The sequence below is a fragment of the Nyctibius grandis genome, chromosome 6 (genome assembly GCF_013368605.1).
Source record: "Nyctibius grandis isolate bNycGra1 chromosome 6, bNycGra1.pri, whole genome shotgun sequence".
NCBI lineage: Eukaryota > Metazoa > Chordata > Aves > Nyctibiiformes > Nyctibiidae > Nyctibius > Nyctibius grandis.
Genome location: NC_090663.1, coordinates 45,064,731 through 45,092,636, shown reverse-complemented (window position 1 = coordinate 45,092,636; position 27,906 = coordinate 45,064,731). Strand labels below are relative to the sequence as shown.

Below are 27,906 nucleotides of genomic sequence, written 5' to 3'. Positions count from 1 at the left end.
AAATGTAGTATGTGCTGAAGCGCCAGTGCTCCAAGTGATAGGAATAATACTGATAATGTAAGAGTACTTTTTTTAGCATATACCATGTGAGCAGCATATGCTGCAGCAAGATGTGCATAAAACAGTCTTTCCAGTACTTTTAATTGAATCACTAATAATTCTCATGTATTGCTTTTTGCAGGTCAGTTACTATTTCCCACTGAAAACTTTATGGAGATCATTTTTTGCTGCCTTAGTAGCTGCATTTGTTTTAAGGTCCATCAATCCTTTCGGTAATAGCCGCCTAGTTCTTTTTTATGTGGAGTATCACACTCCTTGGTACCTTTTTGAACTGCTTCCATTTATTCTTCTGGGAGTATTTGGTGGGCTCTGGGGAGCGTTTTTCATCCGAGCAAACATCGCATGGTGTCGTCGACGCAAATCTACAAAATTTGGAAAGTATCCTGTTCTGGAGGTTATTATTGTTGCAGCAATAACAGCTGTCATTGCATTTCCTAATCCATATACAAGGCTAAACACCAGTGAGCTTATTAAAGAGCTCTTCACAGACTGTGGGCCATTAGAATCCTCCTCCCTCTGCGACTACAGAAATGATATGAATGCGAGCAAAATAGTAGATGATATTCCTGACCGTCCAGCAGGCACTGGAGTCTATTCAGCTATATGGCAGTTGTGTTTAGCACTCATCTTTAAAATAATCATGACAGTCTTCACCTTTGGTATCAAGGTAAGTGAAATGCAGTGGCTGCATCATCTGCTGTGGTTATTTAATTATTGCCTTTCTCATTTTCCATCTCTCAGAGCTAGCAGCTTCATTTATAGAATTTTTTTCATGTGTAGTTCTTTTAAAAAAAAGGTCTTCTTACTGTTAATTAGTAAGCAATTCTTGTAGAAAACCATATTAAGTTAATTAAATTCAAAGTAGCCCTTTGTTCAGCTGAATAGAAACGTGTTAAATTTAATACGGAACAGTAACTGTGCGGGTAGATGGCTGTTTGTATGGGCCTGATTCAGCAATAAGGATGATTCTGAAATTTCCAAGTGCTGAGTTCAGCTGAGTTCAGACATAACCACTCAGGTTCCCTAGTCCTGTTACATGGAAGAAGAAAAGACTGTACCTCTTGAACAACTTGTAGAGGTTTTTTTAATCCCCTCTCTGCATTTGTCACATAAATGTAATTACTGCAGACTGTCAAAGGGAGCCAATGATGATTTCTTTCTTGAAATTTCCAGTATTGCATGTCATGACTAGAAAGCGGGCTTTGCTCATGTGACTGTAATGGAAATTTCTTCTCCATTACAAAGCGGCATAGTTTTTATCTTTCCTGGTCTTTTCATAAATCTGTTTTAGAGCTCTCCTCAGCTTCTCTTCAACCTGTGGCTGTTTTCTGAATGACATGTAACTGTCATATCTTCAGCATTTTCTGTCTTGTCAGGATCCCTTCATAGGTTTTTGCAGCTACATGATTATCAAATGTGTCTTAACACAAAGGTATTGTAGAATGTTCACTAAGCAGTAACTTAGTGAACTTTTCAGTCTACATTGCTGTTCCATGTAACTGCATGCATAAGAAAACCCTTCTTTACTGTGAGGGTGGTTGAACACTGGAATAGATTGTCCAGAGAGCTTGTGGAGTCTCCATCCTTGGAGATACTCAAAACCTGACTGGATGCAATCCTGGGCAACCTGCTGTAGTTGACCCTGCTTGAGCAGAGGTGTTGCACTGGGCAATCTGGAGTGGTCATGTCCAAGCTCAACCATTCTGTAATTGATGGAACAATATTGTGTTGTGTTTCTCATGTGTTGATATTTTAGAAGGTGTTGCAGTCTGTTATTTGAAGTTATTTTCCTTATATTGGTTGATGGGTAAGAGAAATCTGTGGTGTATACTTTAAATCCTAGTCTTCCATTGGTCAAAATGTCAGACATTATTCTATAACTTGACCACTCCAATCTGTTGTATTCGCTTACTATATTTCATTTATGTCTAGGGCTCTGCCCTTCCAAGCATTATAACATTTCTTACCATTCATGTGTTCGTGTGCATCTGCCTCTTTTCTCAAGGGATTGTCACCACAGGATCATACTTCGTGTATTAGAATTCACTAGACTACAGAAGGGTAGAGCTTACATTTCATTTGGTTTTGGTTCATTTTCTCATAACTTCAGCATCTGCAATTTGGTGGAAGTATTTTTGTGAAGTTGTAAGAATATATTTATCACTTTGCCAGTAGGCAAGGAGTCATGCTGCTGTCATTGATGGGACTGAGCTATACATTACTCTGAAGCTTTAAAGCATATGGCTGGTTAGAGTGTCAGCCAGTATCTGGAGATCTGGAGAAGGAGATGTCACTTTAATATTATTTATTTGCATTTTAAGCTTTATTTTTATGAAAGGAGGAGAAAATTTAAAAAAATACAAAAAAAAAGATGACTTTGTAATTTAAATTGTTATTAAAGATCCTCTGGACTCTCCATGTCTGTTCCTGGAGCTGTAGCCATGTGCAAACGTGTCTTCCCCACAGGAACTGTTTTCCTGTGAGGTAAGCAAAGCAATTTAGCTGCTGCCTGTGGGGCGTGCTGATTCCTCCTGCTCTTACTGCCATGAACAAGGCTCACCAGGAGGTTGATCTGGCAGTGGTTTGTTTGGGTTTTTGGTTTGGTTTGGTTTTGTTTTCTTTCAGGCTTTTGTAGGTATACTGTACTCCTTATTATCAGTAGACTCGTTACTGTGTCTAAATGCTGATGATCAACACTTGGGGTGGGATTACAGATTTGCCTCAGAACCTAACTGGTATGCAACTGCACTGCCAAAGAAGTGGAAAGTTTTGCCCATACCCTGATTCCTTGCTTGTTTCAAAGATGATACATGTGCCATAAAATAAATCTTTTCGTCTGTAGTATAACTTGAGTTAGGCTGGCATGCACTGGAGAAGAAAGATGAGACAAGGTAGAACCTAACTCTTTTTCCTTGCTCCTTCTCAGTGAAGGTTCCTCTCCATTTTGTGACCTGTGATTCAGAGGCTTATGCAAACAAATGCAGCTGTAAAATTGTAATTACAGTTAGACTTATAACCCTTATCCACATGTGCTGGAAAGAAGAGAAGGAGCTAGATGCATAAAACAGTTAGGTTAACAAAGGACCAGAAACAATATGGATGCAATTTCCATGTGGAGACTGAATTTCTGTGGGATACTGCTGTAGCAGACTAGAATCTGAGGCAGTTTCAAAGATTTATTCAATTACTTTTATATGTGAAATGTTATTTTTTCAGGGTGCTGTTGAACTGTTCACCAAGAAAGAATTTCACTCAAGAAAAAATTTGGATTTTAACAGTTAGAAAGGGGTTTACACACATGATTAATTTTGGGCAATAACAGTAGTGGTATAAATGCACAATTTGGATTTTACACTAAAATGATAGCATTGAATAGTTACTTCTGTCAACACTAAAATATTACGCAATTCAGGATGGGAATGAAGGATTATTAAACTTTTTCCCAAAACCTCTGCTGCTGGCTTTCAAACACCAGGTTTGCTATGTTTGTTTGTCCTTGGTTTGTCTGTTAGAAATCATCTTTGCAACCATAAATATTGGCAATAATAATAGTAATGATGATGATGATGCAGATAGATTCTGAAATACAGTTCCGCACCAGCTATTGGATTCCATGGCAAAATCTATAGTTTGGAATTGCACAATACTGAAATTTCACAGCTGTACAGTGGAAAAAAGTCAAAATATGTGCTCTGTTATACCAGGAGTGCAATTTCAATTTTTTAATGAAGTTATTTTGACAAGATGGGTTTAGGTTCATTTAGACAAAAAGTAAAAATTCTGCTACTTATTTGTAGTCAGATCTATACCTCAGTCACGGTAGAAAATATTTTGGTATTAACAGTTGCTGTGAGGAGAGGCAGTGGGCATTTCCAGTTTAATGAGACATTTAGAGACCACTGTGTTTTCTGGAAAGAAGATTAGCTTCCTGAGGAGGAGAAAAGATACACAACAGCAGTTTCTCAGATGAACCCTCACTCCTTGTGAAACTCCTGACAAAAGCAAGACTGGCAATGATATTTTACTAAGCCATGTTGATATGACAAGGCTGTGTGGCCTTTTCAGGTTTTAGTTAATAACAGAAAAACATTTTAAATAACTAAAATTACAGTAGGAACTTTTTTTTTTTTACAGTAATGTGTTACCTGCTTTTTGTGATGGGAGTTGTCCTGCCTTTTTCTCTCTTAGTATATTTAGCATTCTATATACACAACTTTGTATGGGAAACTGCAATATAGTAAGCAAAGCTTCTTTTAAAAATCACCTATTTAGCTGACCATCTAATTTATAGCAGTGTTGGGAAGCAGGCTGGCAAGGCAGTCCTGTGTGCAAAGCTTGTTTAATAAGTGAATGTTGACTCAAGAGGAAGATGAAGTAATAAGGGAGATGGGAAATAGTAAGGAAAACTTTTCAGTACTAGTAGCGCAGCTCAGATGGGACATGTGGTAAAAGTTGTGCTGTTGGCACTGAGAGTCTAGTTTGTGGTCCTGTATTGGTGATAGATTTTCTCTTAAATACAGTAAAATGTAAACAAACGTGCTTATAAAATGGATTCAGCTAACCGGGTTGATCAAAGGTATCAATAGCATTGTGTTAAGTTTTATTAACCGTATAAGGTCAGTTTACATGTTTTTAACGTGACGGTTGCATCTCTCTTGGTTAAAAAAAAATTACTTGTAAAACGATGCATCAGGTGTGTTCCCATCAGCATGACAACAGTTGCTTCTGGTTTTGTTGCAGGTTCCATCTGGGTTGTTCATACCCAGTATGGCAATTGGAGCAATAGCAGGAAGGATTGTGGGAATTGCAGTGGAGCAGCTGGCTTACTACCATCATGACTGGTTCATTTTCAAGGAGTGGTGTGAAGTTGGAGCTGACTGTATTACACCTGGACTTTATGCCATGGTTGGTGCTGCTGCGTGCTTAGGTAACTAAAATATAACAAAGTAAATAAGTATCTGATTTCTTATATGTTGCCAAAATAATGATTAAAAATTGAGATATAAATGTGTGCAGTTGTGGAACACCTTTGTATATGGACTTCACTCTCTTCAGAATAATACATTCACATCTCTACATAAGATTGTCATATCCTTGTGGTCTGAGGAATAATGTGACATTTAAATTGATGAGAAAAAGAAGAATTTAAATAATAGTGTTTGCTTTCTCTTTTTGGTATCAAGAAGTGTCATTCCTACATCAGGCAGAAAAATCAGTTTCTTGAAATGTATGAAGTGGAGGGTTTGCAGTCAAGTACTGTTGAAATTATTACGAGGAGGTGACGTGATCAGCTCCCACATCTACATGAATTGCAAAAAATGTTCTTGAAATTCATAATCCAAACAAAACTTTCAGAAGTGTGTGATGATTTGAGAAGTCAAGCTTGAAATATTTTTAGCAAGTCTGATTTACAAACTGTTGAAAATCAGCTGCATGGAAGGAGGCTTAAGTTGGGCACCTAAACTAGGAGAGGTTTTTTAAAGGTCTTGTCCTAGCTTATAACTTCATTGCCTTAGAAATTAAACTTAAAAACTATTAGTACAGATCCTGAAAAAAAAGTAGACCTTTTCCTTAAGGAAAAGTACATTTGAGTGACCAAATAAACTAGTGGTACAAATTTAGTTTTTGGAGAGGTTGTTTTGTCTTTTTAATAGATCAACTTGAATTGCTTTCGAATGCATTGAAAGAAAGATTCTGTTCTTTTATTGAATGAAGATATGGCATCAGAAACCGTGGCAGAAAAAACATCTTGAATACTAAGAAAAGAAAAATATAATCCCTGCCTTCTCCCATTGCCCAAGAAAGAGATTTAATCAGCTCAGAATTCTCTAGCTTTTATGTTTCAGCAACAGCATTAAATTCCTAATCCTTCGGACAGCATAGCTGTTGAATTGCTGCCTGTGTCTTCCCTGTATTAGTTCCATTCTTTTTTCAAATTCTTATCTTACTGGATTTCCTTGCATTTCTCAGTATTTTTAACCTAGGTGTGGTATGGAGAAATACATAGTTTTAGTCTTAGTTTACGTGAAAGAACTACACGTATTTTTCAAATCCCTTTCTTCTCTTTCTAGGAATTTTCCTTAAAGCTCACTTTTATTTCTAAAAGTTTGTGTTCATTTTTCCTGTCTGCTTCTGTTTGTATTATACAGAATTATGTTTGTCAGATGACCTTTAACGGCAAAGTAATGTTTGTAGTTCTCAACAGGAAGGCAGGAAATTCTAAATTCATTGTCACCTGATACTAGAATGTTACTGGCTACCATTTTTCTTGCAGGTGGTGTGACAAGAATGACCGTGTCCCTGGTAGTTATCGTCTTTGAGCTAACAGGAGGGCTGGAATATATTGTGCCCCTAATGGCTGCAGTCATGACCAGTAAGTGGGTAGGAGATGCCTTTGGTAGGGAAGGCATCTATGAGGCACACATCCGACTGAATGGATATCCTTTCTTGGATGCAAAGGAAGAATTTACCCACACAACACTGGCCGCTGACGTTATGAGACCTCGAAGAAGCGATCCACCTTTAGCAGTTCTGACGCAGGATAATATGACAGTCGAAGACATAGAAAACTTGATCAATGAAACCAGCTATAATGGTTTTCCTGTTATTATGTCAAAAGAATCACAGAGATTGGTGGGCTTTGCTCTAAGAAGAGATTTAACTATTGCAATAGGTAATTATCTTCCAGTATTGCATGATTATGTATGCCAATTTAAATGATTTTGTAGCTTAAAACAGAATTTATTTCAGGTTCAGATACCTTGTGCAGGCTGTCTGTTCCTTTATTGAAGTATACGATTATGTTCAATAGCAGGCTCCGAAACAGAGAAAATGTTAATCTCTTTTGTCATAAAACCAAGAGTTTTCATACTGAAGTAGGCCAAAACGTCATCTAGTCTGGTATTTTTGTTTGTTTTGAGGCTTTTGCTAGTATCTCTTTTCCTCAAGTGATGCTACATTAACATTGTTCCTTAAAATTGAGTAATTCTCATTTTAGAACAGCAGGATTCTGTGAGAATTACTGTTGAAGTAATTTTTAAATTTAAATGTATATCGTACGTCTCTCTGACAGTATGTTATTTACTGTTGGTATAACAACTGAGATTGTATTTGGAGAGATAAGTGAAATAGTAATTATTTTAGGTTTCTGTTTTTCAATTTGTTTGTGTAATGGGAAATTTGACACATGAGCATGCAAGCCCTATTTGGGCCCTCTTTCTCTGGGTGGGTATTAGAACTTGTGTGATACTTGCGACAACGTTTTGTGCACTGGCAAGAAGAATTCTGTGGATTTTGAGGATACTATCATAACCAAAGGAAAAAAATTATTATTATGTAAGAAGATGTTACAGAACTGCAACATCTGGTGCATGAAATTTAAGATGCAACTTCCATCATTAACTATTTTTTTTTTGTAATTCATAAGATTGTACATTGACAAGTATCTCTTTAACAAAGACACTTGAGAAAGAGACACAAAAGTCTCCTGAAACTTTTTAAAAAAAAGTTTAGTAAACACAACACTGTTTACTTCAGCAAAACTTCTGCCTGTGGTCTTAATACTGTGTATACTATGGTGCTACACTATGTAGGACGTATAGGAATGTCCAAAACTTGGAAATTATTATAGACATTATACTGTTTTAAGTTTGCATTTACTTAAAAGTAAATGAGGGAATAGCAGAACATTCTTCTAATAATACACTTTCACAGGTGAGACTCATTTCAGCTGCTGAGATTGCACAGTGTGACTTGCTTAGTCTTCGATTTTGGCTGCCTTAAGAGAGTCATTGTGTGAAATAGTTCAGGGTACAGGGAGGGATGCTGATGTCACCAAGGTGATGAAAACATGAAAAGGAAGAGGATCCAGTTCACACAAAGCTAAATAAATTAATTATAAGCAAGAAGACAGCATTTTCAGAGTGATCAGAAATGAGTTCTTTGGTTTCAAACCAACAATAATTACAGCCCTTGGAATCATGACAGGGGAGCTGTCAATTGAGATAGGCTTTTTCCCCTTGACAGTTTTTTCAGCAGCTGTCTATGTGCTTCCTGTATGTTAGTTTTTAAGTCTTTTCACCTCTTTATAGTAAATAAAAGTTATTTATTGGACTGAGAAGGGTAGTAGCTGAAGAATGGCTAAAGCTGTATGGTAGATGGCTTTTGTGATTTCTTCACAAACACTTCTTAGGGATAAAGCAGTGGCTATGGAAACACATCAAAGTAGCGTATATCAGAATGTCAGCATCTAGATAATAACATCAGAGTCTGGTAGTGTTGATTGATCTGTCTGTTTGCACTAAGTTATCTTCCAAGAATGTAAATTCTTAATTCTTCCTCCTCTGCTCTTCCCCCTACCCCCCTTTTTTCTTAAAGAAAGTGCTAGAAAGAAGCAGGAAGGGATTGTTGGCAGTTCCAGGGTCTGTTTTGCCCAGCATACCCCATCGCTTCCAGCAGAAAGCCCTCGACCTTTGAAGCTTAGAAGCATACTTGATATGAGCCCTTTCACCGTGACAGACCACACACCAATGGAAATAGTGGTGGATATTTTCCGGAAGCTGGGTCTGAGGCAGTGCCTTGTGACACACAATGGGTGAGTAAAGTGGCAGCAATGCTGCTTGTTTTGTTAGATACAGTAATTTTCACTTCCAGGATCAGAGTATTTGAACCAGGATATATTCCCGGATCGTGGTATTTGAACCCATAAGGTTGGTACTGCAGCTGAGGACCCTAACTGTTTGTTAAGAAGGTGCTCTGCTGTGGCATCTCTCTCAAATTCTTACTCTTCTCCCTTGTATTCCAAGTAAGCAGGCAGGTGGTTTCAGTCATTTTAAGATGCTCTTTTAAAAGCTCTCATTCAGCAAGTTTTGTGTGTGCAGCTTGCATGTGGAGGAGACACAGCTTGTCTCGCAGAAACTTAGTCTTGTGTGGTGCACAGTCTAAGGCCCGTATTTCCTCGCTCTTATATGTCTTCTGGCAGTGGGCAACGTATCAGCTATTGAACATCTACAAATATCTGGGTTCAGAAAAAGTAAGGGAGAAAATGACTCGGTCAGTATCTTCTCTTCCAGAGTTTAGTGATAGTGATTATGACCAAGCTCTTGGTTTTGGAATACTAACAACTAAATAACTGCTCCTAGTTCTGGAACTTCAGTCTGCAACCTTTGTTTCTACACTTCAAAATATTTCAAGAAAGTAATTTTAAGATTTAGAATGTTTGTAAATGAGATTATAGGGAGTTGTAATGTCATAAATCATGGAAACGTAAATGTTCATTATAATTGCCTCTTACCTAAACTGCTCCTTTTTTTACATGATCTTTTCTGTATAGCTGTTCCTTTAACATTCTGCTTTCCTGTATCTCTTGTGTTAAACACTTGACACACAAGATTGCAGCTCCTACCATAGTATCTTGCTTTCTCTTTAGTATGTCTTTTAAGGCACCTGGGGAGTGAAACATTGTCTGCTAATCCACGTCATTTAGGATCAATGTCCATGGCACAAAATCCAAGAAACCTGAAACATGGGTGGGACTTCGTTTGTTTTGCTGTCGGCAAAAGGACTGCTGCTATAAGTGGCAAATATTTAAATATTGCATTGGTTTCCAAGTTTATTTTTTCAGATGTATTTTAATACAAATTTATTTTAAATGTTCTCCTGCTTTTTTTTTCATTGCATCCCTGTATTGAACAGCAAGTAGATGTTTTCAGAAGTATAAATGACTTTAAAAATCTTTCCCTGATGGGGAAAGGATATCATGATCTGACACTCAGAAGTCAGTGCAGGCATGCAGTTATTCTTGTTTTGGGGACAGAAATTTGAATTGATAAAACTTCAGTGAAGAGTATTTACTATGATGATTTTTTTTCTTAGTTTCTGTTGTGGTTGAGTGCTCAAACATTGACATTGATGTCAAAATCGACTCTAAAGCATAATCGTGCAAAGCTATATCAAACTGTACTATAAATTTTTAACTATTTTATGATAAAGTAGCAGCAAGTATGGATGGCTTTAATAATTCACTGTTTTCAGACATTCATATTTGTTGTCCTACTTCAGTTTTCAAACTTGTGATATTCCATGAGCGCACTGTCCATAACAACAAGGTAGATAGTAAAGACTAGTACTAGTGGTATTGTGCCATGGCATATAGCCATGTGGACATCAAGTTTGGCAAATTTCCTGCAAATTGAATATACCCACATAAAGACACACATCAACTTACTGGTTCCAATCCAGATTGGAATAGGAACTGTGCAGAAATTGGTGCTGATGGCAAATTGAGCCCCGCTCTTCCTGATTTGTACCAGAATATCCATTCCAGGGAGTTGCTCTTCATTTATACTGTCACGAATGAGAAATTTGTCTGAATTTGCCTGTTTCTAGGGTCACCAGATAACCCTGCTCTGTAGTGCAGCCTCGAACCTCAATTGCTGTGACTTTACACAGTTATTACTTTGTTCATCTACTGTGGCTTGTTAAAATGTGAACAATGATCTGTATGTGTGAGGAGAAATAACTGTTAAACAAAGGAAATAAAGTAGATTTTAGTTTCAGTGTCTCTAAAACCTGAAGAGACGTGAATGTGGGGAGAAGGGATGAAGCATGCTTCCCTGATGTGTACTTGCTATGAGAAGCATACTGCTCTGGGGTGGTTGAAGATCCAATCATGTTCAGCATTTTGGGAGAAAAAGAAAAAAGGCAATGTTTGGGAAAGGGTACTGACTTTGAAATAATTTTTCATTTCATTATCTCATGAGCTTTCCTGCAACCATATTTTTTTTTAGTTTTGCTCTAATCCTTTTTCATTGTGATTAGAACTTCTTTTTTTTAATTTGATTTCACACACAGTTATTAGCATAACATGATCTGTTTCAGGATTGTCTTGGGGATCATCACAAAGAAGAACATATTAGAGCATCTCGAGCAACTAAAGCAGCACGTCGAACCCTTGGTGATTAGATATATCAGATCTCATAATTAGACACATTAGAAGTCAGGAAGCATGAAACTTGTGAACTGTTCAGGGCTTTTATGACATCGGCTGAACCATGAAATCATCTTATGCTAAAAATTTGTATGAAACCATAAAACAGTATGTGCAAAATCTTTTTGTAAGGAAATTAAGCTGTTAATGTGGACATACTGTTAGTCACAACATTAAAGGAAAGTAAACAATAGACTTCCTGCTATTTTTGTTCTTGGGATCACCAGATCCATCTAGTTGATCTGCTGATTTCCCCAGGTGGGAAAGCACACAGCTAGGAATACTTTTTCCCCTCATAATACAAATTAAGGTTTTCATATATGCCAATTTCTTTTTCTGATCTTGACAGCTTTAAATAGCTGTTAAATAGCAAAGTAAGCATCACATCTTTTGAGAAGCAAAGCCAAGCATGTTTTTAATGTATCGCAGCATCTTCCCTGTAATTCCCCTTTATCAACGTGATTTTTTAAAAATACTCTTTATTTTTAGTAAAGTCCTGTGATTTTGCTGCTGTTAACCTGCAGCAATTATTGTACTCCTTTATAAAATGTTCAGTGATATCCTGAGCCACTAAGTGGCCTGCTACTATGTTGACTATCGACTTCAGGATCTAGATACTGTTTTAACCATGATGTTGTGAATTAACCTTAGATAGAAGGTAGACTTTGTCTTCATTTGGACATGGGTTGCTAGTTACATCTCTACTAAACCTACCCACCAAGTTTAGCTGCTCATGTGCAAAACATGCTAATTATGTTCTCATTTTATGCTAATATTTCACAAGTATTTCATGCGTCCTTTAATAAGACAAAATGAAATGTACTAACCAGAATAACAAGGGCAGCAGCTCATTCATTCTGCTCTTTCTTCTGTGATATTATCCTTTTGGACAGTCTCACCCTTTTTGATATTTTGCAGAATTACAGTTTTAAAAGCCATGAAGACCTTGTCATAGGAGCACAGTATCTAAATTGGAAAATGAAAATTTTCTTCCATTATTCACAATTTATTTTCTAAAGCTGTGAACTCCAAAAACTAGTTAACTATTGTGTATTTTACTAAAGTTTCATGGCCAATACAGTGTGCTCCTATGACTACATTCAGCCTGAGCCAGTGCGTCAGACTGGAAGGATCCTGACGATTTAAAAATGGAGGGAAAAGGAGAGCTTGATTTGCTATTAGGATTTTGGGCCATCAAGCATTACATCACTTTTGATGGCGAGGTTGGAACATGCCTCCCTTACGAAATGGGATCAATATCACTTCTTTTTCATACCTCTTTTTTTCTTTGTCCCTCTTTGTTACTTTTTTGTTGGCACACGTTAATCAAAATTCCATTTTTTGTAGAAACAAAAAGTTAAATAAAAATTGTCATGGGCTCTACTTGTAATACTTGTATTTCATTAAAATGGACTGCAGCTGTCAGAGACCATCCCATATGGTGTCTCAGCATTGCTGTCTTTTAAACCGGTGGTTCCTCAATATTTTTATTAATAAAATGGTTTTGTTTAAGTAAGAAAATCAGGCTGTTTACTTTTGCTCTATTCCTGTCAACAAAAAGGACTTGGCTACACATTTGTTCTGCTTTATTATTTTCCTGCTTTGATTAATATCGATCTTCTGTTTATCCTTTTCAGGCGCCTCCTTGGCATTATAACAAAAAAAGATATCCTCCGTCATATGGCCCAGACGGCAAACCAAGACCCCGCCTCAATAATGTTCAACTGAAACCTATAGCTGAGGAGAGAGAGGAAACGGAAGAGGAGGTTCATTTGTTGAATAGCACAACACTTTAGTCGGGGGGATACTTCTAAAATCAGAGACGAGAGCTGGGTTTTTGCGTAACAGTGCTGCTGGAAATCAGGAGTTGGTCTGGGGGAATGTGCGGCGAGGAGGAAGGCTGATGGGAGCGCAGGAAGGGAGAGCTGCTGACCTGCACTGGATGCGTCCCGAGACGTCAGGTCTGCCATGATAGTGCAGTGGGTGAGCTGTGCGAGGCGGCGCAGTTTTCCAGCCCCAGCCTGGTACTTCAGCATTGAAGAGATGTGTCGTTAGTCCCTGTTTCTGGAGGGATCATTCTGAATTGAGCCATCCTACGGAGACTGAAAGGTCTTGCCCTTTTTACCATTAAAAACTGTTGTGTTAACTCACGAAACGTATAATTATTCACGTCACCTTTCTACATTCCAGAAGAGCTTTATTTCTCTCTCTCCTGAGCCGTAACAAAGCCTCTTTAAAATTGGTGTGTGCCCTTTTGAAGCAGTTGTTTCTCATATTGAGATGTACTGTGAGTTACTGAGGTTTGATCACAAGAAGGGAGGTTTTTCTTGTGCCATTAAACGTGTGAGTTTGTACATTGTGAAATTCTTGGGGCAGTACAGATCCACTGCGACAAAAATAGATTGAACAGGTAATACCGTGCAAGAACCGTGCGAGACTTCTGTCAGCCCATGTGCTGTTGTGATACGAGAAAAATTAAAACCAGATGAAACTAGCGTTTCAAAGAAAAATACTGTTTTTGCTGCAGAAAGTATCAATAATGTGACCTGGTCTTATGCAATTTTTGTATTCTTGAAAACACTACGATATATACCGATGTGGTGCAGTATAAGGACAAATACTGCTGTTCTACTAGTTAAGAGCTGGAACAATTCTGTATACGTGTATCTGGTAAAAATTGCATGCTACAACACTGGAGATCTTTCCCCCCCGCCCTGTAAATTTGAGAATGGTCATTTTTATTTTTTCTTCTCCACAAAAGACGTTCCACTGCTGACATGGTAGGAAGAAACGTAACTCATAACTTGCACTAAATGTATATTATTTTTCTTGAAGTTTTACCATTCTTTATTTATATTTGTATGGATTAAAAAAATCTATAAAATATGAATCAGTTAATATCTCACATAACTAATTACCTTTTTAATGTGATTTTATAGAATAATTTGTAATCCTCTGCAAGTAATGGAGGATTAGCAAATGTTTACAACTAGATGAAGGGTTTAAACAAAATGGCTTCTTTATGATCCAACATGCATATAAGATCATTTTCAAATGTGACTTTCACTGCCATTACCTTGAGATTTCCTTTTTCCTTTAGCAGATAACTGGAACAGTAATAATAAAATTTTATTTTAAAAAAATGCAGAGTTTTAAAGTAGGAAGGAAGCAACTATAATTATTAGATTGCTTTTGATGCTCTTTTTTGGTTTTCCCCCAAGTATATAGAAGTGTAAATGATACGTAGCTACAGAAGATGAGCAGCAGGGCAGAATCAAATCCAGTACTTGAAACTTTGGCAGGACTTTAAAATTCAGCAGCAACACATGCTAGCAGGTGAACTGACAGATCCCCAACGTCTTTACTTTTTTCTTTCCAGTCACTAGATTTGTTTCATATTCATTTTATCAAACCACCATGTAGAGGAAAAAAAGGCAATACGCTACAAGCCTAAAGTGGGAGGAAAAAAATTAAGAAATCTGGCTGACAAAAATCATGCTTTATAATATGGGTTTAGATAAAATTTCCTTCTTTTAACAGTTATGCCCACAAGACTGCAAAAATATAAATGGTAAAAGTCTAAAGTAATAATCCTATGTATCTCTACAGCATTCATCACAGTTACCTCAAATATCTTTTTTCACAAAGTACTCAGTATGATTTTATCTTAAGTACAGCAACATACTGAAACGAAATTCTGGTACTTTTGGCAAGCTCCAAAATAGTGCCTGTGCTTAAGTGCTCTGCTGAATTTTTACTGATTTTTCTGAGTATAAAACTGCCACCCACATCTCATCATCTCATCTCTTGCAGCAACTGGAACCAGTAGAAAGCGAAAGGTGCTAGTGGGCTCATGGTGAACAGCCCCTGTATTAAAAATGGGTTTGGAACTGGAACAGAGACTTAGGCTGTGTTAAAAGGGGAGTGTTGCAGCAACTGGCTGTATTCTTGCACGTGAAGTCAGTGCTAGTGGTTCAAAATTTGTTCCATTACATTGCATAACCTTGAAGAAACTTTACAGAAGAAACTTCACAAAGAGCAGGATTTGGCCCAGTTATAGAAGGCAGCTCTGGAAGTTGTCTGTGATGATGATTTCTGTTGTCTCATTTTTTGCTACAGTGAAAGAAAATAAAACACATGTATAAAAATTTCTTTAGATCAGTTTGAATCGTCTGCCATTTCTGATGTTCTCGTACAACACTGCTGTGTGTACTCTATTAATTCACACCTAATTCTACAGACTGTACCGTCTGAATTAAAATATGGTTCACGCCCCTGCTGTGCTTTATAATTTCAGTATGGATCCCAGGTGCTGCATATAAATTGTGCATCTCTGTTTGCTCTTCTTACCTGCTAAGCTTTCCCTTAAACATTTAAAATGACATTTAAAATGTCTTCTGGTAAACATACATTAGAGGTCCTGATAATGAAGTTTGTGTGCCTGTGCTGTGCAACAAAAATTTTCTAACATAAAACTTCCAGCGCCTTACTTGAGTTACTGATTTGAAAAAAAATGTGGTGGATGGGAGGGGGAAAGTGTCAGTGTTTTTTTTTTCCTTTTTTTTTTTTTTTTTTAAACCATTCAGTTACTGGTTCATGAAGAATGCATTCTTTGTTAATCTGTGATGTTGCCTAGAGCTGTATTTAATATTGATCTTAATGTTTTTATTTATAATAGTGTGGTAGAGCTGCATATCATTACAGTAAAAATTCTGATTACTGTGATGATTTAATCAAACATTAAAAACTTCTGTATGACCATTTATTGTTCTGTCATGTTTTCTCATTGTTTTCACAAACAATATTTGTGTTGATTTTTGTATTTATTTTTCCCTGAGAGAAAATTAACAGCTAGGAATTTTACATACAAAACCAGTAAACAGATAACAAAGACAAGAATGAATTTTAGGAGGAGATGCAGTCATTGTATTGCCTGCTATTGGGCTACAAATCAGTAGCCAAATCAACCCAATCAAACAGATCAGTATTAGGGTTTGTTTTTTTTTTTCTCCAAAGTAGACATTTAAAAAAATGGTTTAATTATATAATTACAGAAATGTTGGCTTTCTGATTTAAAAGAGTGAAAAGTGGATGATGCTTTTACTGTCTACAAGCCAGGATTACGTAGTTTCTACACAGTACATTTTTGGTACCTCGTTTAAAAAAAGGTAAGTTAGACATCTGTTGATGTATATTAATGATGCACAGCACTTCAGTATTTTTTCAGTTGGGTAAAAGTTTTCCTTCTCAATGAGAGGTTAATAGACAAGACTGGGAAATCCATACTAAGGTCCCCATTTTTGTAGATTTAAGTTCCTATTTAAATAACAATGCAAAAGGTGAATACTTTGTTACTTGTATGAGTTACAGGGCATTAATATGAAGGTCTCCTCTGCTTGGAACCTAAAAAGTAAGGGGGAATGAGAGTGAATTTTCAAGAAAGTACCTCTCTTTCATGAATGAAACATAAAATTCTGGTCTCGTGAAAAAGTCCCTGTATGCTTGTGTTTATGTTCGAATACATGGAACATCTGTGTGCTGATTGAAGGGGGGGAGTCAAATTTACAAAAGTAGATGTGGCATGCGATTCTGAGAACTGAAAATAAATTTTTGATTGAAAAACTCAAGATACACTTCTGAAGCACTCTGACTTATATTGTGAATTATCAGTTTATGCTGGAAGGGACCTTCAGAAGTACAATTGTGAAAAAGTAGGGACAGCTTTGAGATTTGAGCACGTTGCCATGGCCTATAATCTTCCTTAACAGTGCTAACGTAATCAGTAGTGACATGAACTGCTACAACAGAAGTCAGGTTACTGTATGATGGCAGGCCTGTTGAGTAAGAGTAAATGTTTTCCATTGGTTTCTGGACTGTTACTTCAAGCAGTTGCCTGAGAATAAAACTCTTTTAAGTGTAATAACAACAAAGAGAGCAGTGGACCAATGAACTTGAATACAATCTGCATCCTTCTACACATCACTGTGATTCTATTTTTAAAGTCCAGATTAGTGAAAACGGGGGTGACTTCATCTGATGAATAAGGTGGCAAATGCAGAGGAATTTCTAATTTATCTTGTAAAGTCAGTTAGCTGTTTTTTAATCCTATTTGTTCCCTGTTAATTCAGCCAGATCCAGAAGATTGAGACCAGATACGGGGTTTAGCTGTAATCCAAGCGGGAAAGCTGCTCTAACTGCATTTTTTTACCTTCGTGGTGGTATGGAATTGAGGAAATGCACAATGCCAGTGAAATCACTGAGAGCAAGGAAGTTGAGTTTGGTAGGTGTAAATAAGCAGCTGGTTGTAACTGAGCTACACCAAACACATCCAGGATTGCCTACAGCTTCTCAAGACATGTAAAACTGTCACCCGCCGGTTTTGTCCGTCGTTACCGTCAGCAGCACGGTAACGGTACCTGGTCTAGGTTTAGCTTCAGGCTGAGAAAGAGAAGAGCACGGACTGGGGAACACCCCAAACGCCGTACTGCAGTTTTTCCTGCTGGGCGGCAGCCCGAGCCGCAGGCACGGGCGGCACGTACTGGGTCCAGGGGACCGCGGGGACCGGGCACCAACGGACGGACCCAGCGCCGGTCGGAGGCCACCCGCCGCGCTCCGGGGCTCACACCTGACGGCCCCTGCCCTCCGCCGCTGGCGGGGCCGGGCGGGTACACGGGCCCGCGCGCTGCCGGTGGAGCATCGCCCGCCCCGGCGCGTGGCCTCGGGGCCGCCGGGCCCAGCCCCTCCCGGCGTCACGCGCACTGGCTCCCGCCCCTCGGTTGCCGCAGTAGCAGCACGTGACTGCCCCTCCCCGCCGCCTCAGCGCATGCGCAGCTGACTTCCCCCCCCCCCCCCCCCCCAGCTCGTCCCCGAACCGTTGGGCGCCACAGTGAGCACGCGGAGGCGGCTCCGTCCTTAGAAAACCTTTACTGCCCGCAGGGAGCCCGCGGGTGCCGGACCACGGACACACGAGCGCGCACACACACGTCCACGCCCGAGAAGGCGGGGACGCCCGCCCCGCTGCAGCCCTCCCGGGAGCTCAGGGCGCGAGCTGGTCCACCTCCTCCTCCCGCCGGTTGGCCAAGTGCGACTGGATGATGTCGGCGAAGAGGTTCCTCCGCAGCAGGGTGTACGCCAGGGGCAGCAGCTGCCCCACCGCCTTGTGGAAGTACTGCAGGAGAGAGGGAGCACAAGCGCAGCCTGAGGTGCGGGTCAGCGGCTTTGGTCATGTAGCAGGAGCAGCCTGAGCTCGAGGCTTTGCCACATTCAAGGTGCTTGCTTCAGCCACCCCTGCAAGGACTGTACCCGTGCTCCACCTCTAACGGCCACAGCAGGGTCAGGCTGGGTCACCTCAACTGCTGCCATCAGAGAGGGAAATTATTTTTAGCAGTGCAAGAGATGGTAACTCTTGTTAAGGCAAGCAGTCACCCAGCCTGTCACACTCCACAGCTCGATGGGATCACAATATTACTTAAGAGTGACCATTTCAGTGCTTCAAAAGGTATAAGAGAGCATATTTAGCATTTGTGATGGTTATGGTACATGTAAAGCCCAATATACCTCTCCTAGGAAGGGGAAGAGGTTTAAGTCCTTTCCTATGCCTTGGACTAAAGATGAGGTGTCAGTCTTTCTTTTGGCTCCATAAGCAAGGGGACAGCCAGGCTCTAGTCAGAACAAGAACACAGCTCTAAGCATCTACAGACAAGCAAAAACGCCGGGACCAAGCCCTGGTGTTACTGATGTGGGAAGCCAGTTTTTCCTTTCATCTTCTACTAAACTAGAAGATGAAGTAAGGTTTCTATTTTTAGAAAACAGCTGCAAAATTACAGCTGTTTCAAATTGCTGCATAAGTACGTATCAGGACACCTCACAGTACTGTAGAGACATAATGTGTCATTGCAGGAGTTTGTCAGTGGTTAGTCCCACGTGCTGAGAAGCACCAAGCGTGAAAGATGGGGGTTTGCCCCCCCCTACTCAGCCAACTGGAAGTAACCGTTTCCTTCACTGCCCTTCCAGATGTAGGAAAGAATTAAGCAGCTGAAGCAGCACAGTCACTGAAGGAAGGGTCCTAAATAAGCAGGATATCAGAGGAAAATAAGCGTTCTCAGATGCCGTAGGGAACTTAGGAGAGCAGGGCAGGAAATCTAAGAAACACATTTGTAATTTAACAGTGTACGGTCAGAGCAGTGACTTTTCCTTCGTTTCAGCAGCTAAAATATTTTAACTAGTGTTTAGCAAAACTTTCCTGGGCCTACATAGTATTGCAAGATTTTTATCTTTGTACATGATGCTTTGGAGCACCCCTTAGCCAACAGTGCTTTTACTAAAAGAAGCTATTTTGCATGGGTGTTTCTATGACCACCTGTTCATACTACATTGATGTTGAAGCTTCTTTGTATGTTATTTCCTAGCCATAGATTGATTACAGACATGACCTTTTTCATCAATGGGGCAGTGGCTAACACAGAACAAAAAGTGTTAAGTAGAATCTTTACATGTGATCAAGTGCTAGTAAGTCAATCAGCTTATTTATTATATTGGCTGTTAAGACAGAACCAGAAAGAGACACCTGGTGGGAGGTGTTTTATGCAGCCACACAGGCAATGTAGGCAGACAGCTGATCTAGGTTTACATTTTTTCATCTGGGGTTACCACAAACATCAGTTTGTTTCTTGATCCAGTTGAATGTGAGTGCTTGTGCCCATACACGTAGCTGGGAACAGGAGGCTATAGCTATTCAGCATGCCTGGATCAGACATTCCGCATTTTTAGGAGTCTAATGACAACTCATTGTCTTATGCACATTAAATCACAACAGTTAAATGCTGCTTAAATGCTTCTGAATTGCAGGACTGTGCTTTCACACAAGCAATTTTAAATTCAACATGGAACGGTATCATAAATATGAATTTTTAACAGTCTTCACGAATTGAGAATATTCCTGTAGACTTTCAAGATTCCTAGAGATAACTACGTGATAGACTTGGGAACAAAGACCTATGACACAGAACAACTCCCAACCCATGCACAAAATAATGCAAGATTTTGTGAAGTACAATTGTCGTAGTACTCACGTGTGATCCATAGCAAAACAGGTCCATACCCAGTTCATATCCCATTCCATAGTCACATTCGTCATTAGCAAACTGAACAAAGGTGAGCATTTCTTGGATGGGTGCAAAGGCCTTCAGTCTCTCATCATCAGTAGGAGCATCAACAATGGCCTTGCAAATCTTTTTAAGATTAGCTGCAAAACACAAAAGCAGAAATATTTAATGTTATAATAAAGACATTTAATATTGCACAGAAGTAGTTTGCGGCAAAAACACACCTGTGTCACGCTCACCTGAAGACTTAAGTTGGCACACCCTGAGCTGCTGCTGAAAAAGCTTCCCCCTTTCCTTCGCTGCTCATTCTTGCCCCATGCCCACCCGTCCCTGTTCCCCACACAGAGACAAGCATTTGTGTGGTGAACTTGCATCAAGGAACTGATTCTGGTTAGAGCAACACTGGGAGAAGAGGGGGGGATAAGAAATAAACCCACAAATCCCTGAATGTAAATCAGTTTTGTGGATCTATTTCCTGCATGGCTGTGCCCGTACAAGAGAAGGTCATCTAAACTAGGAATTATTATTTCAGATTTAGCATGTTTCACTGATTCTCATCTGGTTCATTTAAATAAAGTATTTTGAGCTCAAGTGTGATGGTTAAGACTTCTGCCTTTTATGCCCACTGCTCATATTCTTCAAGTAGGAAACAGGAATGCAGTTTGGTGTTTGCAGAGTAGAGAGTGACTGAAGGTTGTTTACTTTAATAAAGCAGAAGAATACAGTAAACAAGATATTCACCATTTGTTTCAGGAAGTTCTCTGTATCCAACATCATTTTTGTCTACAGGAACAACCAGGCCAGCTCCATGAAATGCTTTGGTCACCACCTAAAATAAAAGAGACAGGAAGTTGAATATAGCACTGTAAGTCAATACTGGGACATAAACCCACTCACCTCACCAAACAACATTAACACCTGTTTGCTGGCAGTCAAACCTAATATAGTGTCCAGGCTCCAGGACATCAACTTAATTTCAAATTATATAGCAGTTACTTTTAAGTATTGAAGTTTAAAATAACTGGTAACTCCATTTCAGTCAAGTTCTGCAATCTATGAATCCTTGTAGTCACTTGTGTAGCACTGTACTACATTTATTTAGTCAATAATGATTTCTGACAGGCATCTATTACTAATCCATATGATCCTTAATGTTCCTGTTTCCAGTAAATCCAATCCAACTATTTACATGAATCTTTGCTTTGAAGCTGTTTTCTCCATGCTCCCCATTTATTTTAGTTTTTACAGTATTTCCCTTACTGTTTTTTTTCTTTAATTGAATGCCAAGCTAGGGTTTACAGAGTAAAAGTGTTTTGATTTAATCCTATTATATGGAACACACTTGCATTAATCTTCCCTCTCCTGAAGTTTTCTAGAGAGCTGATTAGCTCTGGAAATTCCCAAATGAAGCCTCTTTACTGACTAGAGGGAGAAAAAACAAAAAACCAAACGAACAGGCAAGTAAACGAAAAAAAGTTTAACAGAACTTAGTTCTCTCCAGTGGATCAGGAAAGTCATACTTTCTTATCTCTCTGTTTCATCTTCCTGGTTTTTTGTTCCAGAGAATAACCCAGTTCTTTTGCTGTTCTTGTTAGTTTTTCATCTATGTCTTTCAAAATAGCAGTTTTCTTTTTATCGGTCACTTCCGTAAGTTTTTTTGACAAAAATAATCTGCAAACAGAAGAAACGTCTTAAAAAAAGCTGAACAGAAAACAAATGAATAGCCTTCTAATCACTGAACCTCCAAATCTCATAATAGCCACGGGTTTACCGATACACATAGCCTTGGGAATGCAGCCTCTTAACAACAAGAAAGGAAAAAAGTTTGGCACAGACAGTATTTTGGCATTTCCTATCTGTATTTGCGTTACAATATAGTTTATGCAATCTGCAGGTGCTGAAGGTTCTCCTGGACTCAGCAGCAGCTCAACTTCCTATCTTAAGAATTCAGTTTGCTGCTTCAGTGCCGTATACGCTATCTGTCATCCAAGTCATGCACAAAAATACATATTTATGAGTTTCATCAGGTGCTTTGAAAACAAACGTCCTCGTTTAACTCCGCACTACACAAGGGTTCTTTTGCAGAAGCTATTTGTTGTTTACATTCACAGTGCAGGACCGTGTCATGAATCATACTGAATTATGTATCCACGTAAATGTTATCCTGCCCCAGGTCAAAATTGGTACTTGTAGTTATTCATTAGATACAAAAAAAAAAAAATGTATTTTTATGTAGGCAAGAACAAGAGCTAGATGCCACTCATTTAGTACGACATTCAGATTTCCTTCACCATTGCTTGGGATGCCCTTTCTTTATTAATTACGAAGTATTTTAACACACCCAGTGGGCATTTTTTTTTCCCTATAGAGCTTATCCCTGCCAATATATTTAAAGAATGAGATGATTAACACTTACCTATTTTACTTGTGAAAGAAAACCACTGTCAAGACGCCTATTAAGGCTTTTGAGAGTACCTTAAAATCTGCTAGCAGGAGCAGAAAATGAGGGTTTGAGAAAGATAGATACATAATAAGTTATCTGTATTATTCCACATCACATCTCCTGATTAATAGTTTCTCTTCTACTCTACTTTTTATAAATAAAAGTATATATGAACCTTACTTGACTGCGGCAAAGACGTTATCACCAACTTGTGAAATCACACAGCCCTTCTTTGCTTCATTTGCACCAACCCACACTGGAAGCTCATCTGGCTCATCCCTAGTCATGAAAAAGTACACACAAATAGCCAAGCTGTGTCCATTTCTCCTATTTCAAAGTAAAATCAATTTGCCTCCTCACCATGCTGTCATCTTCAGAAACCTAACAAGAAACACCCTCAGATCTAAAGCTCTAAAATCTTACAGCATGGCTTTGAAAGGAGCTTGTATCAATATATACACAGAGAACACACGTCCCCTTTATTTCATAAGGCTTGACTTTTTCTTCTAAGTATCATGGCAAAAGTTCGTAAGTGAAGGTGCTCTGGAGTATTTAAATCTAGTCTTCAACTCCAGTATCTTTGATCTTTTTTAATAAAAGATACCAACCCATGTTTTAATATCCAATTACAGAAGAGATTCTTGTTGGGTGATAGCGTGCAGTTCTCAAATCCTGTCTCGTGGAAAACAGAGGAGAAAAAGCTACACATAGTTATAGTCCAGTAAGACCATATATTAATTCAAATACCTGAAATATCCCATGTGATACTGTGTTTTGCTATCCCCGACAAGTATGGTCTGGAATTCTGGGGGATCATAGAAGAATCTCCAATGAAGACTGAAGTCCAGATCTGTTGATTTTGCTTTTTTGTGTTTTCCAGCAAGAATATCATATGGTCCAACCAGCGTAAGTCCAACACTTGACACAAGTGCATCTGAAAAGTAAAGCATGAACTGTTTTACTTTCTGGTGGGTGCATATCTAAACCAAGAAGTTCCTGTGTCACTCAGGTATCAAAAAGCTTCCATAAATCCAAACAGTCAAACACTGTTTACCAGAGAAGGAAAACTGAGATGATATTCTTTTATTCAGATAGCTTTCATTCAAGAGTTAGATTACACTTCTCCTAAGAAGTAGCAGTCCACAGCTCAATGTCCAGATGGAGATCAGTGACGACTGGTGTCCCTCAGGGGTCCATACGGGGTCCAGTACTGTTTAATATCTTCGTCAATGACAGACAGTGGGATCAAGAGCACCCTCAGCAAATTTGCAGATGACACCAAGCTGAGTGGTGCAGCTGACATGGCCAAGGGATGGGATGCCATCCAGAGTGACCTGGACAAGCTCGAGAAGCGGGCCCGTGTGAACCTCATGAGAGTTGGGGTCGTTCAGCCTGGAGAAGAGAAGGCTCCAGGGAGACCTTATAGCAGCCTTCCAGTACCTGAAGGAGGCCTATAAGAAAGATGGGGGCAAACTTTTTAGCAGGGCCTGTTGCGACAGGACAAGGGGCAGTGGTTTTAAACTAGAATATGTTAGATCAGACTAGATATAATGAAGAAATTTTTTACAGTGAGGGTGGTGAAACACTGGAATAAGTTGCCCAGAGAGGTGGTAGATGCCCCATCCCTGGACGCATTCAAGGTCACAGGGCTCTGAGCTACCTGGTCTAGTTGAAGATGTCCCTTATCATTGCAGGGGGATTGGACTAGATGACCTTTAAAGGTCCCTTCCAACCCAAACTGTTCTATGATTCTAAGAGAAACTGTCATTTCTAGAGTGCCTAGGGATGCCACATTCTGTTACATAAAAAATTTGGGGAAGCTGAAACCTGGATTGATACGAGGAAACTTCAGTTCCATACTAAACTTTTTAAATGTACTTGCAAGAAAGGCAGATTTAGCAACATTTAGTCCCTTTGTATTACACTATTTAAGTAATTATATTTTAGAAAGCTTGAAGTGTACCGACATCATCATGATTATCTCCAGTATCCTTGTTTATACTCATGTAAACATCCTGCATCTTAAGTGAAAACTGACAGAGCATTAGAATGCATCTGACCAGCTCCAGTTTGCCTGCCTTCAGGCTGTTTTTGAGAGTTAGAAAACGCAAAAAATATTTTAAAACCCACCACTTGGTTTCTCAGGGTCTAGTTCCTCACAAAACTTCCAAAACTGATAGAAGTCTTCAGGCAGCCTAAGCCGATAGCATGTTTCTGCTTCTTGACGAAGATTATCAGGGATTTCTGCCTGATTTGACCTTCTCTTCTTGACGTCTCCATTTTTTTCACACTGCAGATAAAAAGAAAAGTTCATTTAGTTGCTTCCTGTCAGTTCTACTAAAGGATTTTACAAAGCTTCTGTATTAACGGAGGAACAATGATTAAGACCATTAAGTCATGCTTGTTATTAAACCAGTATATATACCGATTAGAACATCTCTTTTGGACAGAATCCCTTAAAAGTGCATTATCTGAGACACATGCTAAACATGTATGAAATAGCAAAGTGCTACTTTGATATTAATGGGTCAATATAACCAACAGAAGCACTTTTATTAGTTAATCAAGCAAATCCCAAAGTTTAATCTAAGTTCTACATTATTTTAAAATGACCATTTCCAATCACACAGCAGCCTGCATCCAAGAAACGTGTGTGTTTTACAGACACTCAGAAGCAGGGATACTATTGTGTCATGTCTGGTTAAATGACAACAAAAATCCTCCAAGTCTCTACTATCTTAACTACTCCGCTATTCAACATCTGAAATGGTGCAGTTCACAGGACAGCATTTTAAAAGTAGCTTAAAGTTTAAGTTGTTTTAAAAAAAAATTATGTAACATGAACTGAAGCAGGCTAGGAAGTGATCCACTCAAGCACGCCCATCACTAAAGTGGTAACCTCAACTACCTCGCTCCCACAACAGGCTCCAAGAATTGATAGGAATCATTACCTCTCTGTTTTAAATAATAAATAATAATAATAATAATAATAATAATAAAGAGGCAAGCTTTCTTTTCTCTCGTTAGGACAGTACAATGAGGCAGACATCCCACCTCTTAGGTGGGGCGCCATCAGGTACATGACACCGCGAGTACCCGGCCGCAGCAGCAGGCAAGCCGGGCGGAGGGGGAGGCTGGGGCGGCTGCTGTTTACAGCACACCTGAAACACGGCCGTCACCCGGGAGAAGCCCGGCTGCCGGGGAGAGGCTCCCGTGTCGGAGAACGAGGGGCTCAGGGGCTTCCCTCAAAGCTACGCTGCAAACCACGAGGAGCAAGCAGGCAGGAGCCCGGCACTACGACAAGGCATCCGCGCCGACTCAGGCCTACGTTGGCTACGACCGCGGCCCTCGGAGCTCGCCCCCCAGCCCGGGGGGTGCCTCAGGCCACGGCTGCCGGCCCCCGCGCCTCCCCCCCCGCAGGGCCGGGCCCGCTGCCAGGCCCGGCGCACCCCCGCCCCGAGCGCGCCAGCTAACGGCCACCTGCTCGCCGGCCGGGCCCGCCGCCCCGCGCGGCCTCCGCTTCCCGCCACCTGTCATGCTCCCGCCGGCCGCATCGCCCGCGCTCCTCCCGCGCCGCTTCCGAGGGCGTGCGCTGCGTCTCGGCGCGTGCGCAGGCGGCGGCGCGCGGCTGGCCCGCCACGCCCACCCCTCGCGCACCGGCCGTCGTCCTTCCCCCCTAGAGGGGCTGGAAGTAGCCGCCCCTGAGGGGGCCCGGAGGGAGGAGGGTAGCGGGTGTCTCCGGGAGAAAGGCGGGGCCTCGCAGGGGGCGGCTCGGCCACCGCCGCCGGCCCCGCCCGCTGAGGGGACGGAGCCCCAGCCCGAGGAGGTGGCGGCGGGGTGCGCCCCCCCTCGCGGAGGCGCCTCTGGAAGGTGAATGAGCGCTTTTGCGAGGGCAGTACGCAGGTTCAGCTCGGTAGCCAGCCCGTTCGGAGCTGGCTGGCAAGAGACGGAGGGTTAGAGGGGGCGCGAAGAGCGGGCACAGCGGTAGCCTGGGGGCGCTGTCAGCGCCGGGCTGCAGGGAGCGTCACGGCCTCTGAGGGGGGAACGCGGTGGGAAGAGAACGCGCGCAGTTAACCCTTGATTGCGGACGCGTCTGTGGTGGGAGCTGGGTGCCAGAGGTCAGGTCGGGAAGCTTACAGCCACGCTTCCTCAGTGGTAGGCTGGCTCACCTCAGGGCCGCCGCCGTACGCCTTCGAGGCTGTTTTTTTTTACCCTAATGACACGTACGTGCAAATTGCTGTAATACAAGCTAGGGTAGTATATTGGGACGAGACAGAGAAAATAAGATTACCTGAATCAAATGTAACCTTTCCCTTCAGAGTGAAAAACATAAAAGATAGAGGACGTGATACTAGTTTTCAGTACACGGAAAAAAAAAAACAACCCAACACCAATCTCCTAAGCCTCTGCTTTAGCATTTGGCAGCTGCCAGGAATATAGAAGTGTCATCACATAATTTCTCTTCCAATGAAATAATCAAGGCAGCAATATGTAACATGCAGCAAGTGGGACACATTCCTCAGTTTAGAAAAGCACATAAACATATCCTGCAGCATCCACTCATTTATCACCAAAGTGCTTTCCATAGAAAAAGAGGCCTAGAAAACCAATAGCACAGAAGGAGGAGGTGGGAAGCTGGTTATATATAAACCTTCACTTTTTTGTTTCAATAAGTCAGATTGCAGTGGTTTTATTTAAAGCAGCATAATGTAGTTTAGCTACAGGAATTCTTTCTGGTGAACAGTATGTGTTCAGCAAAGATGCATTTATGGCATAAATCCAGCAGGGTTTTTTATCTGGCAATCCATTAAAGTTTGAAATATTTGCTGTGGTATAGATTATTAGCTTAGGTCTAGGAATAAACTGCAGTGCCTTTTGACCACATATGATACTCATAGTTATGCAACTAACACAAAAGCTTGATAATTTTAAGTCTGTCTACAGCATTCACTACTAAGAGTTACACGCAACGTCACAGTAAACTTGAGCCTGACCGATGATGTTATTTCCTGTATGTAAAAACAGCTAGGCGCCTCACAGAAACCATGAGTTGCTATCATGTAGATACAGGACAATCAGTGACAAAGTCTCCTCCTTCAGCTGGAAAAATTGTTGTTTAAATCAACATACATATTAAATTGTTTGCTTATAAAATCCTCCACACATAAGGAAGGAATATTTAAAATCCAAACCTTGTTTAAGGGATGAATTGTTTCATAACATGAGGTTAAGCAGAAACAAGGTACAAAAGCTTACTAATGAACCACAAACCCAATTTTCTTCCTGAAAAGAGTGAAGAGTACTGCGCTGAG

The 27,906-nt window shown here is 40.3% G+C and overlaps 2 protein-coding genes across 4 annotated transcripts in view; one reads left to right on the top strand and one right to left on the bottom strand.

Annotated features, from left to right (window-relative positions):
- The window catches only part of CLCN3 (chloride voltage-gated channel 3), a 70,106-nt gene extending 54,298 nt beyond the window's left edge, over positions 1 to 15,808 (top strand). For 2 of the 3 annotated variants that reach the window (XM_068402858.1, XM_068402859.1), the window contains 5 exons: positions 182 to 727; positions 4,801 to 4,987; positions 6,335 to 6,733; positions 8,437 to 8,653; positions 12,685 to 15,808. In XM_068402858.1, coding sequence (XP_068258959.1) covers positions 182 to 727; positions 4,801 to 4,987; positions 6,335 to 6,733; positions 8,437 to 8,653; positions 12,685 to 12,775 — 1,440 coding nt within the window. In that variant the 3' untranslated portion in view covers positions 12,776 to 15,808. Of the gene's footprint in view, positions 1 to 181; positions 728 to 4,800; positions 4,988 to 6,334; positions 6,734 to 8,436; positions 8,654 to 10,938; positions 11,015 to 12,684 lie in introns of all 3 variants that reach the window. The other variant, XM_068402860.1, reaches the window with a different exon arrangement.
- Positions 15,809 to 17,952: 2,144 nt separating this feature from the next.
- Positions 17,953 to 26,202, bottom strand: HPF1 (histone PARylation factor 1). Its single transcript, XM_068403829.1, has 8 exons — positions 26,075 to 26,202; positions 24,725 to 24,884; positions 23,342 to 23,528; positions 22,775 to 22,873; positions 21,672 to 21,822; positions 20,893 to 20,980; positions 20,119 to 20,291; positions 17,953 to 18,215 (listed from the first exon to the last, which is right to left on the bottom strand). The coding sequence occupies exons 1-8, from the start codon at positions 26,129 to 26,131 to the stop codon at positions 18,084 to 18,086; spliced, it is 1,047 nt and encodes a 348-aa protein (XP_068259930.1). The 5' UTR covers positions 26,132 to 26,202; the 3' UTR covers positions 17,953 to 18,083.
- Between the last annotated feature and the right edge of the window lie 1,704 nt (positions 26,203 to 27,906).

What these genes read in the sequence shown, in the direction of transcription:
- HPF1 (XM_068403829.1), bottom strand. Translation starts at nt 26,131, where the DNA reads ATGACAGGTGGCGGGAAGCGGAGGCCGCGCGGGGCGGCGGGCCCGGCC. An exon ending in AGACCCTGAGAAACCAAGTG is followed by an intron (nt 23,529 to 24,724) that starts GTGGGTTTTAAA and finishes TTTACTTTTCAG; the next exon opens with ATGCACTTGTGTCAAGTGTT. An exon ending in TGAAACAGAGAGATAAGAAA is followed by an intron (nt 20,981 to 21,671) that starts GTATGACTTTCC and finishes CTTTTATTTTAG; the next exon opens with GTGGTGACCAAAGCATTTCA.